The 18325-nt window shown below is 31.1% G+C and overlaps 2 protein-coding genes and 1 non-coding gene across 3 annotated transcripts; 2 read left to right on the plus strand and 1 right to left on the minus strand.

Moving 5' to 3' along the window:
- Positions 1-714: 714 nt before the first annotated feature.
- On the plus strand, positions 715-1548 carry LOC125811830 (E3 ubiquitin-protein ligase RMA1H1-like). The gene has a single exon (XM_049491382.1). The coding sequence runs from the start codon at positions 715-717 to the stop codon at positions 1420-1422; it is 708 nt and encodes a 235-aa protein (XP_049347339.1). The 3' UTR covers positions 1423-1548.
- A 3437-nt stretch (positions 1549-4985) lies between these two features.
- On the plus strand, positions 4986-7630 carry LOC125811832 (uncharacterized). The gene is made up of 2 exons (XM_049491385.1): positions 4986-5288; positions 7339-7630. Exons 1-2 carry the CDS (start codon positions 5051-5053, stop codon positions 7566-7568), a joined length of 468 nt encoding a protein of 155 aa, XP_049347342.1. The 5' UTR covers positions 4986-5050; the 3' UTR covers positions 7569-7630.
- A 198-nt stretch (positions 7631-7828) lies between these two features.
- Positions 7829-7901, minus strand: TRNAV-UAC (transfer RNA valine (anticodon UAC)). Its single transcript has one exon. It is a non-coding gene; the product is annotated as a tRNA-Val (tRNA).
- Positions 7902-18325: the final 10424 nt, after the last annotated feature.

Below are 18325 nucleotides of genomic sequence, written 5' to 3' on the forward strand. Positions count from 1 at the left end.
GTGGAAGTTCATCAAGTGGTAGCTCCTTGTACGCAACTAGTGCTACTTTTTATTGACTAAAAGTTATTTTCTAGATTAAGATTCTTATCATGGGGCCTAATATAACGTCCTAATCATATTTCTAATATGATAAACTTATACTTGTTTAAATCAAATAGATAGATAAAAGACGTGTTTGCACAAAACTCCTCTCACTTAACCATGATCCATTAATATTAATTTTTCAACTTCATTAAATCACTTAATTATGATGTGTGTGATAGTTCACCTGTCCCAATTTATGTAACACATTTGTTTCAGTCTGATACAAAAAGAATATCACATTTCGATGATTGACAAAACTTTAAATTCATCTATTATTCTTAATGACATGATTTATAACGACACAAATGATTAAAGATTTGTTTTACACCACATATTTTTAAAATCTTCATTTATTTATTAAACGTTATATCAAATCGAACAGTACCGCATAAATTAAGACTGAGTTGACTAATATGATATAGTGTTGTTTAATAATGTGTAGGGCCTTTTCTTTTTAGCCATGCCCCTTTAACATAATGTGATGTTGACAAGTGACAACCTTAAGAATCATTGTTTGCAAACTACTATTCTTGTCCTTATAAATACTCATTTCTAATTGTATTAAAAACCTGAATTCTAACCATTCTTCATCTTGCCATTACCAAAATAAATCAATACCAAGAGGCAAATATGGCCTTAGAACAAATTTTTCAAGACCAAATACCAGAAATTACCTTTGATCAACGTGATATTTCTTACGAAAAATGGAACACAATTGATCTTGATAAACTTGAAGAAAATTCACCTGGAGGTTTCGAGTGCAACATTTGCCTGGATCTTGTACATGATCCTGTTGTTACATTATGTGGTCACCTCTATTGTTGGCCTTGCATCTACAAATGGATACATATTAAGACCATTTCATCAGAGAACATCGATAATCAACAGCCAAAATGCCCTGTTTGCAAAGCTGAAGTCTCACAAAAAACATTGATTCCACTCTATGGTCGCGGTCAAGCTACAAAAACATCAGGCAAGGCCCTGAATCTTGGTATAGTCATACCACAAAGACCTCCTACTCCGAGATGTAGGAGTCACGAACTAATACCCAATAATAATATGCCTCCATTATCCCAGCAATCTCATGATCATCATCAAAATTATACAAATACAGAACATATGCTAAGTCCTGGTGGAACGACAACAGGGGAAATTTTTTATGCGCGAATGTTTGGGAACTCATTGAATACTAATTTGTATACATATTCAAGTTCATATAATCTAGCAGGAAGCAATAGTCCAAGGTTAAGAAGACAACTATCACACGCGGATCAATCACTTAGCAGAATCTGTTTTTTCTTATGTTGTTGTTTAGTAACATGTCTTCTCTTGTTTTGATCATCTTCTTCGCGTGTTCATACAATGTAATTATATTTAGTAACGCGATATATGATATGAATATACATCTTTGATCAATGTAATATATGATCACCTGGATTTATATAGTTAACATTATGAATTTTGAGATAGACTCAATCGAAATTGAAAGGATGAATCAAATCCAATCATTAAGAAGACAAAGCTTGTTTAGCTTCTTGTGTTATTTTAAAATCAAAATAACAAAATCCCACTAAAGAGACCAATACCATTTTACAGCACATCTCAGCCATCACTCCTTTCGTTTTAATTTATTTATTTGATTTTGACTTAACACAAAGTAAGTAAGTAAGTAAAACGAACTTTTAAATTATATGGTATTAGATTAAAGATACGTAAAATATAAAAAAATATTCTTTATAATCTTAATATTCAAATTGAAACGGAAAGAGTAGTTTTCACATCTAGAGAAAGTAATGAATATTCAAAGATACAAGCACGAGGATTGAAAAACAAGACATTCAAAATCAAGGCATCAACATCTCAAAGAGAAATAGGCATAGGCCACCTCTCTTTTTTTCTCACGCTCACTGTTCGGAGTCTGCGTTGGAGCCTAAATTAAATTTGAATTGCATAATACAGGCTTATTCGAGAGTGACGCTTCCAATAGGATTTTCTTCATACCCAAGACTCAAACCTGAAATTTCTAATTAAGAATTGACCAGTTATACCATTGCACCACAACCCATGTTGATAGGCATAGGCCGCCTATCTCATATGCCAACTTGTCATTATCTATTTGGCTAGGTTAACAACAGCAAGTGCTGGTGGGTGGTGATTGACATGATGGCTGCCGTCTGTGGAGAGTGATGTTATAGAACATTCCAAATATGGGTGTGTTTGATGTGAAAAAATTGAAAATTGCTTATGGTGAGTAATATCTTATTTTAATAAATCATCTATTTTTAATACTTCAAAATTATTTGAAAGCATGTCACCAATGATAATTGTTGTATAGGTATGGACACCTCAATTTGGTTTCAACGGTCTACTAAACACTCAACTCGTCTTCATTATATCTCATTACATTCAATGTTGATGTAACGAATAAATTTTGAAAGTGTCTAAATGATTATTTTGTATATATGTTGGAGAGTTTAGCAGGTATAGTGGAAACGAGTCGAGTTTATAAGGTGTTTAAATATGCATACATAATGATAAAGTTGAAGTATTTACTTTTAAGCGGAGGCTATATTTGAATGTCAGTTTAAGAAATTATGCCTTTCGAACTAGTGGTATACAAGTTGATAACAATATCTAATTTCAAATTATCTTTTTTTACTTAGAAAAAAAAAATCAAATTTCACAATGAAACATAGTCAAACGCTCCAATGAATTTAAAGGTATATATCTGATTCTATGATTGATAACTTATGTTTTATTTGGTCAAATATGATAGATAATATCAACAATTGTCTAAAGATTTCCACTTATTAAAGTTAGTGTAACACTAGGGAAAGCATTTTAAAAAATTCGGTGTCCACTTTCATAAGTTGATATCCACCTAATTCAACATCACTTACACTACATAGAAATGATTGTAATTAGCACTAAATCTTATATAGGTAATAGGTTTAATGATTTAATGATCTATCAAGTTTCACAAACATTATAACAATATTACCTTTGCATGTCCAAGTAACTTAGGTGGTATCTACTTTTGCACAAGTTGTAGACCATATTTTCCCCCCTAATAAATAACATTGAACTTTAATTTCTTCAATATGATTAACTAATGCATCAATATAATATATGCCTTGTTACTATCATTTTGAACCACGCATTATAGGCATCCCAATTATTGTAATGTGAAAACTTTCTTTTCTTCAAATATAAAAATGACTGTTGTCCCTTGATAATGTTATAAAGCATCATATTCTTCTTATCAAAGCTAGTGTTTCACATTCCCATGCTCTTTTTACCAATCACAAAAATATTGTCATGTTCCACTATCATTGCATAATGCCCCCCAAAGAATCTTCTACCATATATAATTCATTATTGAAGTTTGACAGATTCAAATGTTATTTCTACCTGTTTTAGTTTGGGCGAATATAGTTAAATATAATATTGCTATAAAAAATGACAGATATCTCATATAATTAATCAAGTTAAGGTGTAAAAGTTATCTAGAACATCATTATTATAAAAAATAAAATAAAGATCGAAACAAGATAAGCCTATGCTTCAAAAGGCAGACTTATTTGAACAAAACCAAGAAATTCCACCTAACTACACCCCATCTTAAATAAAAAAAATACCATGTCTCAACCTGTTTAGAATTGGGATGGTGCTTTGAAGTGAAAAGGGTTTAAAGGATGGATCGGAATAATTACAGCTCAATGTCTTTGATTAATCTAATTTACAAATAGTCATAATTGAATAGGTTTTGTATATTTTAGTATACTATATATACATATTTATACCTATGATATACATAATTAGTGAATATGTTTTACATATTTTGATCATATTGATAAAATAATTTGGCCGGATCGTACATATAGATGAGTTTTACTTTAGATTAATTGAAGTATAAATAAGTCATATCCAAACTTACTTCTATTGTCAAATATATTTTAATTCAAGTGTCCTCGGTCAGAAACACTTGCTTAAGCTTATCAATCTAGATATGGTGTCCTGTTTTTGGGGTTGGTTAACAGAACAACGTTGCTAGATTGAATTGCGTTGTCATATAAGGAAAAGTAGAAGTTGCTTTTGATTGAAGTAGGAAGAAAATCAATGACCTTAAGTAGAACCAAAAAAATAACATGTCCAAAAATAAACCAATCCCTTGGATTACTAACAAAAACACCATTCTGATTTGTATTTTTCCAATTATATATGATCCCTTTCCTCAACCTATGATGGAGCACACAAAGGCCAAAGCTAACACCAAAATGTAAGAACAAATAACAAAATTGTTGGTTGGGTAAAGAAAGTCCACATTGATAGCTGAAAAGATTGAGAAATTACATATAAAGTGTAGAATCTCTTAATAGTGTGAAGCCTTTTGAAGAAAACCGTACAAAGACTTTACCCAAAACAAATAATACCACACCTTGTTAAGAGTATTTATAAATTAATTTAGCTCAACAACTAGTATTAGTCCTTGTTCAACCAGATGAGTATGATAAAGACAGATGATATCGTGAGACTCGATTTACTTCCACTTACGAGCTTAGAAACGCACACATACATAAAGAAGTTGGGCATAAATTAACAATCAGAAAATCGATTTACTTCCACTTACGAGCTTAGAGATGTACACATACAAAAAAACTGGCCATAAATAATCAGAAAATTAGAGAGAATTTTTACTATTGATTAATTGATAAGTTAATTAAACATGAATACAAATTTATACTATATGTATAAATTAATAAACCATGTAAAATAAAAACAATGTACATAATAGTTTCTAATAATTAAAATGTTAAAAATATATAAGAACTTTATAGTGTAAAAAAAATAAAGTAAAACTTTTAAAATAACAAGAGGAACTATTTTTCTTTCCAATAATGACCCTAGTTGATTCTTGTTAACCTAAAATACAGCAGCAAAAACAGAGAAATAAGAAATCGAAGAAATGGCAGAGATAGTTGAATTGCAGAGAAATTCAGCAAATTGGGCTAAGGTAGTTGACGATATAGTGAGAATAGAGAAGAAGATTTTCCCCAAACATGAATCTTTAGCTCGATCTTTTGATGAAGAACTCAAAAAGAAGAATTCTGGGTTACTCTACACTCAATTGGGTGAAGATATTGCTGGTTATGTTATGTATTCTTGGCCTTCTTCACTCTCTGCTTGCATCACTAAATTAGCAGGTCTGAACTAAAAATACCCTTTTCATAATTTTCTGTTTTGCTTTGATTTTCCTTTTAATAATTGGTCTTATTCTTGAATTTAATCTGATTATTGTAGTTGTATTCTTGGATTGAAGTCTAAGCTGATATCTAACATTGTTTATTGGAACAACAACATACACTGTGTAGACAAGTCGGGTCTGGAGAGGGTAGTGTGTATGCAGTCTTATCCATCCCTACCTTGTGAAAGTAGAGAGACTATTTCCCAATGTGAGTGTGACTAGGACTGCGTAGACAAGTGGGGTCTGGAGAGGGTAGTGCGTACGCAGTCTTATCCCTACCTGTCTTATCCCAACCTGTGAAAGTAGAGAGACTATTTCCCAATGTGAGTGTGAGTAGGACTGCGTAGACAAGTGGGTCTGGAGAGGGTAGTGTGTACGCAGTCTTATCCCTACCTGTGAAAGTAGAGAGACTATTTCCCAATGTGAGTGTGACTAGGACTGCGTAGACAAGTGGGGTCTGGAGAGGGTGGTGTGTACGCAGTCTTATCCCTACCTGTGAAAGTAGAGAGACTATTTCCCAATGTGAGTGTGACTAGGACTGCGTAGACAAGTGGGGTCTGGAGAGGGTAGTGTGTACGCAGTCTTATCCCTACCTTTGAAAGTAGAGAGACTATTTCCCAATGTGAGTCATCTTATCCCTACCTGTGAAAGTAGAGAGACTATTTCCCAATGTGAGTGTGACTAGGACTGCGTAGACAAGTGGGGTCTGGAGAGGGTAGTGTGTACGCAGTCTTATCCCTACCTGTGAAAGTAGAGAGACTATTTCCCAATGTGAGTGTGACTAGGACTGCGTAGACAAGTGGGGTCTGGAGAGGGTGGTGTGTACGCAGTCTTATCCCTACCTGTGAAAGTAGAGAGACTATTTCCCAATGTGAGTGTGACTAGGACTGCGTAGACAAGTGGGGTCTGGAGAGGGTAGTGTGTACGCAGTCTTATCCCTACCTTTGAAAGTAGAGAGACTATTTCCCAATGTGAGTCATCTTATCCCTACCTGTGAAAGTAGAGAGACTATTTCCCAATGTGAGTGTGACTAGGACTGCGTAGACAAGTGGGGTCTGGAGAGGGTAGTGTGTACGCAGTCTTATCCCTACCTGTGAAATTAGAGAGACTATTTCCCAATGTGAGTGTGACTAGGACTGCGTAGACAAGTGGGGTTTGGAGAGGGTAGTGTGTACGCAGTCTTATCCCTAGCTATGAAAGTAGAGAGACTATTTCCGAATGTGACTAGGACCAATTTGATTTAATATAGGAGGGTATAATCGTGAGGAACTCAAATGTGACTCTTTGATAATGTTTTCGTAGGAAAAAGAACAGTCAAGAGTGTGAATGTGACTATAACTTGAGCATTCAAAAGATAAAAATACTTATTAGGGAGCAGTTCATCTACAAAAAAGTTGTCTTTTTTTAAAGAAGAATATGCATGAATGCATTTGCCGAACAAGTTTTGATCTCTATGAATAGAGAGGTAGGAGAAATTGCTTCTGCTCTTTCATCGTTTTTCTCTGTAGCTGGATTGGATGAAAGTGCAGCATTTCTAAATTAGAGAGGTGTTACGTAGTTTTCCCCTCCGAGCAAGCTGATATGTTACTATTGAGCAAACAATGAACCTTGAAATAGCTAGCAGTTGTTTTTAAGGAATTTTGCAGGAGAGTTTAGTTATATCTTTCTCTGATCGTCACATATTGAATCGCTATAGGGAAAGGCAGAAGGTGAATTGATATTATTAGTAAATATTCCCGATAAGTCACTGAAGCATTGTCCGTCATTGCATAGAAAAGAGAATTATCTTTCATGTGATGTTTATTTTTCAAAAGAATTGCTTTCGTTCTCTCTGTTGTTATGATTTTTTTATCGTGATGTTTATGCCTGTCTCTCTCTTGTTGTTCTCTGGCCTGAGTGAATCAACACAAGTCAAAAAATGAAGAGATTCATTTACAATACTCCTTCTGTTTTGTCATTTAAATTTTTCGTTTTGTTTACTGATGCATCGTTCCTGTGGAATACATTAGTGAAAGAGAACTACAGGGGACAAGGCCATGGAGAAAAATTACTGAAGGCAGCAATACAGAAATGCAGAACAAGAAACGTTCATCGGATATCGCTTCATGTAGATCCTACAAGGACTGCAGCTATGCAGCTATACAAGAAACTCGGTTTCCAAGTGGATACTCTTGTGGAGGGCTATTACTCTTCAGATAGAAATGCTTATAGAATGTATTTGGATTTTGACATGGAATAATAGCATAATAATGAAATAAAGAGAAAATTTCATCTTTCCATGATCCTGCAGCTGTCTCATATTCTTTTTACGTACTATGGGGAGGGTAGCGTGTATGCAATCTTACCCTACCTTGTGAAGGTAGAGTTGTTTCCGATAGAACAAGCATGTAATGTAAATATAGTAGTGAAGAAGTCATGGTGAAAACAATAAAGAGGAGAAACACGTTTTCGTCGACATGCCGGTCGACAAATCAAAAAAAGTAAAACAAATGAATGTTATGTTGCTGCCCAGGATCGAACTGGGGACCTTTAGTGTGTAAGACTAACGTGATAACCACTACACCACAGCAACTTATTGTTCTTTTAATGCACAGTTGAATTAAAACCAGTATATCTATTGTTCTCACTACACAACCTTATATAAATATTTTTTTTAGTTTTGGTTCGTTAATTTTAATTTTTTAATCAAGGGTTAGCATATATATTTTTTCTTCTCAAACGTCAATTATGAAATTATATTGAATATATTATTATTATTGTGTTTTAAATAATAAATTTCCCCAAGTGGACATTATATGTGTCATGATAAATCCGGACAGTAAAACTTAAATTTAATAATAATTTTATTATTATTATTTTATTTTCTAATAGTTGAATGTATATACTAGATTGCGATAAGCTAACCTCAATTCGTATGTCCTACTAAGTCAAAAGTAACGAAGGAGTGCTAATTAAGTAAGAAAGGGCTTACAATGAAAATCTCTTTGCTCAAAAGACTATAAACAACTCCTTATCAATCAATCTATACTAACTTCAACGAATGATTTCAAATTACACCTTTATAATTTAAGAGATTAATTTTAGTACTTTAACTCAAATGTTAACTATAATTGTTCTAACAACTCTCCAAATGATACACTACTCTTCTTGTTACAAAAAGCTAGGCATTATTACAATTATATAATAATCCTATGAATTACAACTTCAACTTCAATAATAGAGGGTGTTGCTTTGCAACCCTAATTATTATTATTTTTATTTTTATTTTATTTTACAACCCTAATTGTTTCACATTAGCTATTACCCTCCTTTTTAAATATATTTTCTCTTCTAGAACCTTCATAAGATTCTTTACAGAGTTTCACTTACATTACTTTATTTGTATATAAGTGGGCATATCATCAATTGAAGATATATATAACACACCTTTTTATTAATTGAAGAAAAAAAATTAAAGAAGGACATTGTGATAAAACTACATAGCTTCTTAAGGGATATGCTATTTAAAAAAGATTACACATATTTAAAGAAAACTCTTTGGATATTTTTTATGTATGATATCTTGTCTTTTTAATTTTTATCATGATGAATTTATATAGAGAGAGCACTGAGAATTTATAATGGTTGGAGAAACTATGAAGATCTAGCGAACACTAATTACAAAGTTATCTATTTTAAATATTATATTAAATAAGATAGATTTTCTTAATAATTTGACCATGAGATAGATGGATAAAGTTTTTAAATTTCGGTGGAAAGAAAAAAATAAAGAGAAATGAACATACACATATACGTACACGTACATAAAGTAGGTAGATATGAATTTATAACAAAATATTTAGTGTAATCTCACCGTTAAAGTAACAAGATAGAGTGCATATACAAACTTTATTCATATCTCATAAAAATAGAGATGTTATTCCCAATAGAACCCTCCCTTTGTTTAAGAAAAGAATCCATCAATAAGAGTAGTAACAACAACCAAATAATATGAATGGTGAGCAAAACGTACATCATTACCCAAGAAAGAAGAGTAATACCCCAATAATTAATATATCTTTTTAAAAAAAGGTGATAATTGAAATCGTGAAATAAAAAAGTAAAAAAATAGTGCTAATATCACTAATAAGAAAAAAGGAAAATTGTATATAATAGCAAACTATTAATTCAAATTAAATGCTATAAACATAATTTGATTTAATTGTACCCTATAGCAAATTATTGTTATTTTCGCCTCTCTCCCTAGTGGAATCTTGCTCGCCACTCTCATTTTGGTGGCAGTCTCGCTCGCCTCTCTCGCTTTTATACAAACACAAATGTATAAAATGCATTTGTGTTTGTATAAAGCGAGGAAAAATTGTATATATACATATATTTTCGTTCCCCTCTCCCAGATCTCGCTCGCCACTCTCACTCGCCTCTCTCACTTTATACAAACACAAATGTATACATTGCTTTTGTATTTGTATAAAGCGAGAGTAAATTGTATATACAAATACAAATGCATATATTTTCGTCCTATACACTTATGATTATACAAATACAATCTTCCCCTGCCTAGTTTTCTTTTGTCTTTCTCTCTTTCTCGCTTTATACAAATACAGATTATACACTGCTTTCTTTTGTATATGTATAGCGAATTATACAACTACTTTCTTTGCATATGTATAGCGAATTATATAACTGCTTTCTTTGTATATGTATAGCGAAATATACATATTTATGTTTGCTATGGAGCGCAATTATGCAAACTATAGTTATAGCATACAAATATGATTTTTATGTTTGTTATATGTGAAAGTTACTCTAAGAAAAAAGATTCAACTATGATCACTAAATATATCTTGTAGACCAATGAAAGAACGCACAACTTATATCAACTAATTTAATTGTATCATATATAATCGTAAGAAAAATTCTTACAAAGAAATTTCTTCAACTTATTAGAATCATTATTGATTGCACGATTATTGGAGAGGATGATGAAATGATGTGAATCATTACTTAAATAGAAATTGAATTTGGAAGTAACTTGATAGGAAATTGAAGTTGATTTAATGTTCAAAACAACATCATCTTTTTGCATGAAATGGTTATTGAACATGTAATGTTGTGAGTTTCAAGACTTCACAAGTTACTTACGCGTGATAATGGAATTCAACATCTCATGCATTTAAAACCAACAAGTTTGTGCATCTTTCCTTCTGATGGTATTAAGAATGAGATAGTTACTTAAAAGTACAATAGTCCACATATTGATATTTCGTTTTTCTGTTCATCGAATTTAGTCACCAACCTATTTAGCCTGAGTTGTAATGTTTTATCAGATATAGTCAAAGTTGTAGTACTTTACTAGATTTAGCTGCCAACCTATTTAGCCAGAAATTTAATAGTTTACCAGATATAGTCAGAGCTGTAATGTTTTATCAGATATAGTCAAAATTGTAATACTTTACCAGATTTAGCTACCAACCTATTTAGCCAGAGATTTAATGTTTTACCAGATATAGACAGAGTTGTAATATTTTACCAGATTTAGCCATCAACCTATTGATATTTCTCTTTCCTCTCTCGTCTTTACACACTCAAAACGTAAACACACATACGCTCTCTCTCTATGCTTGTACATTTCATTCGCTATTCATCTTTAAAATTCTCAAATATAATTAATTCATGTTCAAATTCTTTGTTCTTCAATTATCAAGTAGTATCAGACCCATTTATATCGATATATATATATATATAGTGGGGGTGGGGATTGAGAGGGGATACATAGATCAACAATATTTTTTGAGAAAATCTTTATAAATTCTCACAACCCATAGGAGTTAAAACTTTATGTCCTCATTCCCTTTCTCAGAATTGCAAGACCTATAATATTCCAGTATATTTAAGTTTGAATATTCCAAAATATTATAGGTTCTTGCTATTTTGAGAAGGGGAATGAATATAAAGAAGCAAATTAAAGAAAAAAAAATTTGGATATTTTTTATGTATGATATCTTGTCTTTTTTATTTTTATCATGATGAATTTATATAGTGAGAGCAATGGGAATTTATAGTGGTAGGAGAAAATGTGAAGATCTAGTGGACATTAATTAGAAGTAATCTATTTTAAATATTTTTTTTATTAAATAAGAGATATTTTGCTAATAATTTGACCGTGAGATAGATGGATAAAAAAAATTAATTTCGATGGAAAGGAAAAAATAAAGAGAAATGAATGGAATACACATATACGTACACATACATGAAGCAATTAAATATGTATTTATAATAAAATATCTTGTGTAATTTCACAATTAAAGTAACAAGATAGAGTGTATGTACATACTTTATTCCTATCTCATAAAGATAGAGAAGTTGTTCTCGATAGAATCCTCCCTCTGTTTAAGAAAAGAATCCATAAACAAGAATAGTAACAACTACCAAATAACGTGAATGGTGAGCAGAACATACACCATTACCAAGGGAAGAATAGTAATATCCCAATAATTAATTAAAAATAACACATGTGATGATTGAAATTCTAAAATAAAAAAAGAAAAGTGCTAATGTCACTAGTAAGAAAAAAGATTCAACTATGTTCACTAAGTATATCCTGTAGACGAAGGAAAGAATATACAACTTTTATCAACTAATTTAATTGTATCAAATATAATCTTAAGAAAAATTCTTAATAGATATTTCTTTAACTTATTAGAATCATTATTGCTTGCATGATTATCGGAGAGGATGATGAAATGATGTGAATCATGACTTAAATAGAAATTGAACTTGGAAGTAACTTGATACGAAATTGAAGTTGATTTAATGCTAAAAATAACATCATCTTTTTGCATGAAATGGTTATTGAACATGCAGTGTTGTGAGTTTCAAGCCTTGACAAGTTACTTATGTGTGATAATGGAATCCAACATCTCATGCATATACAACCAACAACGTTTGTGCATCTTTCCTTCACATCTCTGCATATTGATAATCTTTTTTAAAAATATAGTATTGAGCTTTGTATAAAAATATGTGTTTATTGATAATAAACATTTAAATTTGAATAATTTAATCATTTATTTCTTGCGTTTGATAAATACTTCTAGATCCAAGTTATTATATTATGAATTTCAATTCTACAACTCTTTTTTAATCATCAAGTCAATTTAGTCACTTATAATCGGTTATTCTTCTATTTTTCATTTTATGTTATCAATTTAGTTTTTATAAAGATTTAATTTGTTATTGTAACAGGAACTTAATCTGATGGTATTAAAAATGAGATAGTCACCTCAAAGTACAATAGACTCAACATATCGATATTTTTTTTTTCTGTTTATCGGATTTAGTCACCAACCTATTAATTTAGAGTTGTAATATTTTATCAGATATAGTCAAAGTTGTAATACTTTACTAGATTTAGCTACCAACCTATTTAGCCAGAGATTTAATATTCTACCAGATATAGGCAGAGCTGTAATGCTTTATAAGATATAGTCAAAGTTGTAATACTTTACCAGATTTAGCTACCAACCTATTTAGCCAGAGATTTAATGTTTACCAGATATAGTCAGAGTTGTAATATTTTACCAGATTTTTCATTCGCTACTCATCTTTGAAATTCTCAAATTTAATTAATTCATGTTGATTAGTGTGAATTTTTTACTATAACACTCAAATTCTACGTACTTCGATTATCAAGTAGTATCAGACCCATTTATATATATATATATATATATATATATTGTGTGGGGTGGGGTGGGGTGGGGGGGAATTGAGAGGAGATACATAGATCAACAACATTTTTATTGTAACACTCAAATTCTTCGTACTTCAATTATTAAGTAGTATCAGATCCATTAATATATATATATATATATATATATATATATATATTGTGTGTGGGGTGGGGGTGGGGGTGGGGTGGGGTGGAGATTGAGAGGGGATAAACAGATCAACAACAATTTTTGAGAAAATCTTTATAAATTCTCACAACCCATAGGAGTTAAATCTTTATGTCCTCATTTCCCTTCTCAGAATTGCAAGACCTATAATATTCCAGTATATTTAAGTTTGAATATTTCAAAATATTATAGGTTCTTGCAATTTTGAGAAGGGGAATGAATATAAAGAAGCAAATTAAAGAAAACTTTTTTGGATATTTTTTATGTATGATATCTTGTCTTTTTTATTTTTATCATGATGAATTTATATAGTGAGAGCAATGGGAATTTATAGTGGTAGGAGAAAATGTGAAGATCTAGTGGACATTAATTAGAAGTAATTTATTTTAAATATTTTTTTATTAAATAAGAGATATTTTGCTAATAATTTGACCATGAGACAGATGGATAAAGTTTTTTAATTTCGGTGTGAAGAAAAAAACAAAGAGAAATGAATAGAATACACATATACGTACACATGCATAAAGCAACTAAATATGTATTTATAATAAAATATCTAGTGTAATTTCACAATTAAAGTAACGAGATAGAGTGTATGTACACATTTTATTCCTATCTCATAAAAATAGAGATGTTGTTCTCGGTAGAATCCTCCCTCTGTTTAAGAAAAGAATCCATAAACAAGAGTAGGAATAGCAACCAAATAACGTGAATGGTGAGCATACCGTACACCATTATCAAGGAAAAATAGTAATATTTCAATAATTAATTAAAAAAACACAGGTGATAATTGAAATTCTGAAATAAAGAAAAGAAAAAGAATAGTGCTAATATCACTAGTAAGAAAAAAGATTCAACTACTACCACCAAGTATATCATGCAGACGAACAAAAGAATGCACAACTTTTACGTACAAACTAATTTAATTGTATCATACATGATCTTCAAAAAAATTCTTATAAGAAATTTCTTAACTTAGAATCATTATTGCTTGCATGATCATTGAGGAGGAGGATGTAATGATGTGAATCATTACCTAAATAGAATTTGGACTAGGAAGTAACTTGATAGGAAATTGAAGTTGATTTAATGCTCAAAACGACATCATCTTTTTTCATGAAATAGTTATCAAACGTCCAACATTGTTAGTTTCAAACCTTGACAAATTACTTACGCGGGATACTGGAATTACACAATAATTTTTTCATCATTATATGTCCAAACAAATTAATGATTGTGTTGAACAGAAACAAAGGCATATAGCTGAAATTGGTAGAGCATTACTATATCATGCTAAAGTTCCCTCACATTTTTGGACTAATGCTTTTTGAAACTACAGTCTACACCATTAATATTACCAACGTTATGACTATAAAAAAATTACACTGTATATACAGAGTTAAAATTATTTTATATTTATATATATTTTAGTGAAATCCATATATAGTTATTGTATTTTTTTTTTCTCTAATTCTACTCAAAGTGGAAAAAGTAAGGATAGAGATGACCAAACACAATAAAAATATGTACCATCGTGTGATCCACCATTTCTTGATAATAGTTTCATAGCTTGAATATTATTAGGTAGTTTGACATGAATATTTTATTAGGGTCAATGTTCATTTTTTTTAAAGAAGAAACTAATCTTATAGGCTCAAAAATGAATATACGACATAATCAAATTGATTAATTCAAAATCGAACTTAAGAATATAATCCAATCCTAATTACTTATTTGAATTGGTTTGGATTTAAATTTCTTGAAATCCAAAAAATAAAAAATCTAAATTGAAGTTATCATATCTAGTAATATGAACCGCCTTAAATGTTCATCCTTAGCTGAACACATGATAAAATATTTTATTAGACATTTCTAATTCATATTTTGAAAAAGCTTTTATATTATGTTATTCACAAACACCCATTACGTTAATTACAAAAAAATATATCTTATTGATCTTTTAATTATACACATTAACATTAATTAAAATACGTATGACATGTGAGTTAAAAACATCCACATCATGCCAGAAGAAGAGTGTTAAAATGGGAAAGAAAAAGAAAGGAAAGAGCAAACTTTTAGATTACAATGCATATAAAAAGGCAACGTACATTAAAGCAGTAATTACGCAAAATTTATGGCTTTGATAATAATGGAAAAAAAGCCAATGAGAATATTATTACAAATATACTCCTCCATTCACTTTTATTGGTTTATTATATAAAAATAAATATTTATTTTCACTTACTTAATTAAAATATAAGCGAATATTTATCATTTTATATGTATTTTATTCTTGTCATTAAGTATTATTATTCATTTCCTAATAAATGAAATGACTTATGATAATTAATAGTTATATAGTAGTAAAATTATCATTTTATTTATTGTTTTTTCTCTTTTAATTTACGTGATACTGTTTAAGGAAAAAAAACTTTTGAAATTTATGATCTAAAACATTTCTATACTATTTGCTCATTTTATTAAAGAAAGATAAAAAATAATCTAATTACATTACTTTTAATTATAAAAAAAAATAAAATTTATGTCACATCAAACATAGACAAGTAAATATGAACAGAGTCAAGGTATACCTTCTAAGAAACTCCCATTGTGTAGGTGTAATGACCCGGATTGTCATTTTTAGAAATTTACATAAAATTACCGTTTTTACCCCTCTCAATAGTTGACTCGAGTAATTTTTGATTAGTCGGTGAAGTTGATTTGGAAATTTTGAACTATTCGTTTAACTTAAGTTAATTAATCGATAGTTAGTGGGTTAAAGTGGTCATTTATTAAAGACTCTATACCACTTGACCATGGGTTAAAATGAATTAAATTATTTGGGGTTTAATATTTGAGTCATAACTGAAAAAGGAAAAGAAGAAAAGGGCGTAGGGTTTCGGCATCGTGAGTTCGATTTGCCTCAGGTACTGCATCAAGTGCTCTGCATGCTCTTCATTAATTTCTACATATGTATATGTGTGGAAATAATAAAATATTAGGTAGGAAAAGGAGGATTTGCTTCATAAGTTTGTAGATAAGAAACAGTGTTAATATTATTGTTATTATTATTATATTTCTTTTCGTTTGTTGTCAATTTATGGGGATGAAGGGAGTTGAACTGTTAGGAGTATATATATAAAATTATTTTTCATACATGCCATCTCCAGTTTCAAGTAGTAAGTTGAATTCTCACTAAATGAGTTTGATTATTACTCTATATATGTTAAGGCCTAATTGATTTCTTGGGGAAAGAATAATGTCATTGTTGTACACTTGGTGGGTTTTGAAAATTGTGAGGATAAAGTTAAGATTACATATTATAAATTTAGGAACCTGCAGGTGACATATTAATGTCTTTATTTTGTCGATTCCCACCACTGGTTTCATAACCAGTGGTTCCGAAAATTGGTAATTCTTATGTTATTATCACATTGTATATTTAATTTTGATATATTAAAATAGGTCATTAAACATTAGGTATATCGTATTTTTGTGAATGTCATTAGATTTACGATAATTGAAGGAATTGGAAGAATTGACAAGTTAATGGGCATCAAGACTTGAGAACTTAATTATAAATTTGGGTAAACTTTTGGGTTTAGGCTAAACCTATAGTGACATGAGTGTTGTTAGTTTCGGAATCTTATTGTGACTATGTACTTGAATAGATTGCATTGATTTGGAAGCTCAACGAAAAGGGAAGGCTCAAGTTCCAGAGTGATTGTTCGATTATTTGAGGCAAGTGGATTTCTAAACCCTTGTTAAGCGTATGGAATTCGTGTATTTCCTTGTGGTGTATGTTTGGGAGTAATGTGATCAATTGTTTGTGTAATGTGTTGAGAATTGTTTGAAAGACTTGTTGCATCATCGTTGAAGTTGTGATTTGTGCAATGTTATGAAAATGGTCATCTCCTTATTATTTGTGTGAACATGTCATTTGCATTGTTCTGAGACGTGGTTGTGACAAGTGTTATGTGCATTAAGAAAGAATAAGAAATTAAGGAGGATGTACCATTTCGAGGGACGTATCGCGCGCCGCGATGGATGCATGGACAGATATGTCCCCCATGGGTCCCGGACTGAGAGACAGCGGGTGTGTATCATTAGGTCAGACATGCATCACTATACTTGACATTGCATTTCATTGCATTGCACCTTTTTATTATTGATGAACTTGATCTTGTGTGTTGCTGATCTTGTGAGTGCCTTTCTGTGAAATTTGTTATTGAGAATATATGATCTGTTAGAGTGCTGTTGTTGAGCTGTATGCTTTGTAAACTGTGAATTGTTAGGTTGGGTTGGTTTTATGCAGGTTGTAGTTATGGAGGTTAGGATGGGGTGTAAGGAGTACCCGTATTCTGTACCCTTAGCTTGTGTTTAGAGGTTTGCTTGTTGAGTACCGTGTGGTTTGGTACTCACCCCTTGCTTCTACAATCTTTTGTAGGTTACGAGCCCGGATCTTCGTGATACCTTCCATTCTCTTCGTTTCCGAGGCTTTCTGTGGAGATCTGAGAGGTAGCTATTTGTCATCTCAGCGAGCCTCCTTACTCCTGTTTATGATTTTGTTTTTACTTGAAAGACAACATCATTTGAGACTTGCGTATTTTATTTCAATTCTAGTAGTTACATTAGAGGCTTGTGCACGTGACAACCAGGTTTTGGGGATTGAATTAAGTTGACTTGTTTTCGTAATAGTAATTGTTATTGAACTTTGCTTTATTTCCGCACTTTATAGAAATGATTGGGTTTTAGGCTGACTTGTCTTGGTGGGATACGACGAGTGCCATCACATCCATTTTTGGGTCGTGACAGTAGGCTTACTTAAATTGATTTACCAACATGAAATGTGCTGCAAAATTGCCAAGTCTTACATCGTATTGTAATTTGTATCTTTGACTAACAAGGGTTGCGACAGAATGATAAATGTTTCTTCATTCTTAATCAATAGGTCTCGGGTTCAAGTATTCTTGGATACAGAGTCGTGTTTGTTAAGGAACGCTTTATCTCTCCATGTGAGACTTTTCGATGCGAATCCAAATTTAGTCAGACTCCAATGTGGATACCGAATACTAGATTGAAAAAAAAAAGTAATTTG

Source organism: Solanum verrucosum, unplaced genomic scaffold (genome assembly GCF_900185275.1).
Source record: "Solanum verrucosum unplaced genomic scaffold, falcon-dt-bn FXZP01000238.1, whole genome shotgun sequence".
NCBI classification, from domain to species: Eukaryota; Viridiplantae; Streptophyta; class Magnoliopsida; order Solanales; family Solanaceae; genus Solanum; species Solanum verrucosum.

Excerpts from the sequence above, each read along its gene's own strand:
- LOC125811832 (XM_049491385.1), top strand. The coding sequence starts at position 5,051 with ATGGCAGAGATAGTTGAATTGCAGAGAAATTCAGCAAATTGGGCTAAG. Across the intron at positions 5,289-7,338 it reads TTGCATCACTAAATTAGCAG|TGAAAGAGAACTACAGGGGA; the intron begins GTCTGAACTAAA and ends GGAATACATTAG.
- LOC125811830 (XM_049491382.1), top strand. The coding sequence starts at position 715 with ATGGCCTTAGAACAAATTTTTCAAGACCAAATACCAGAAATTACCTTT.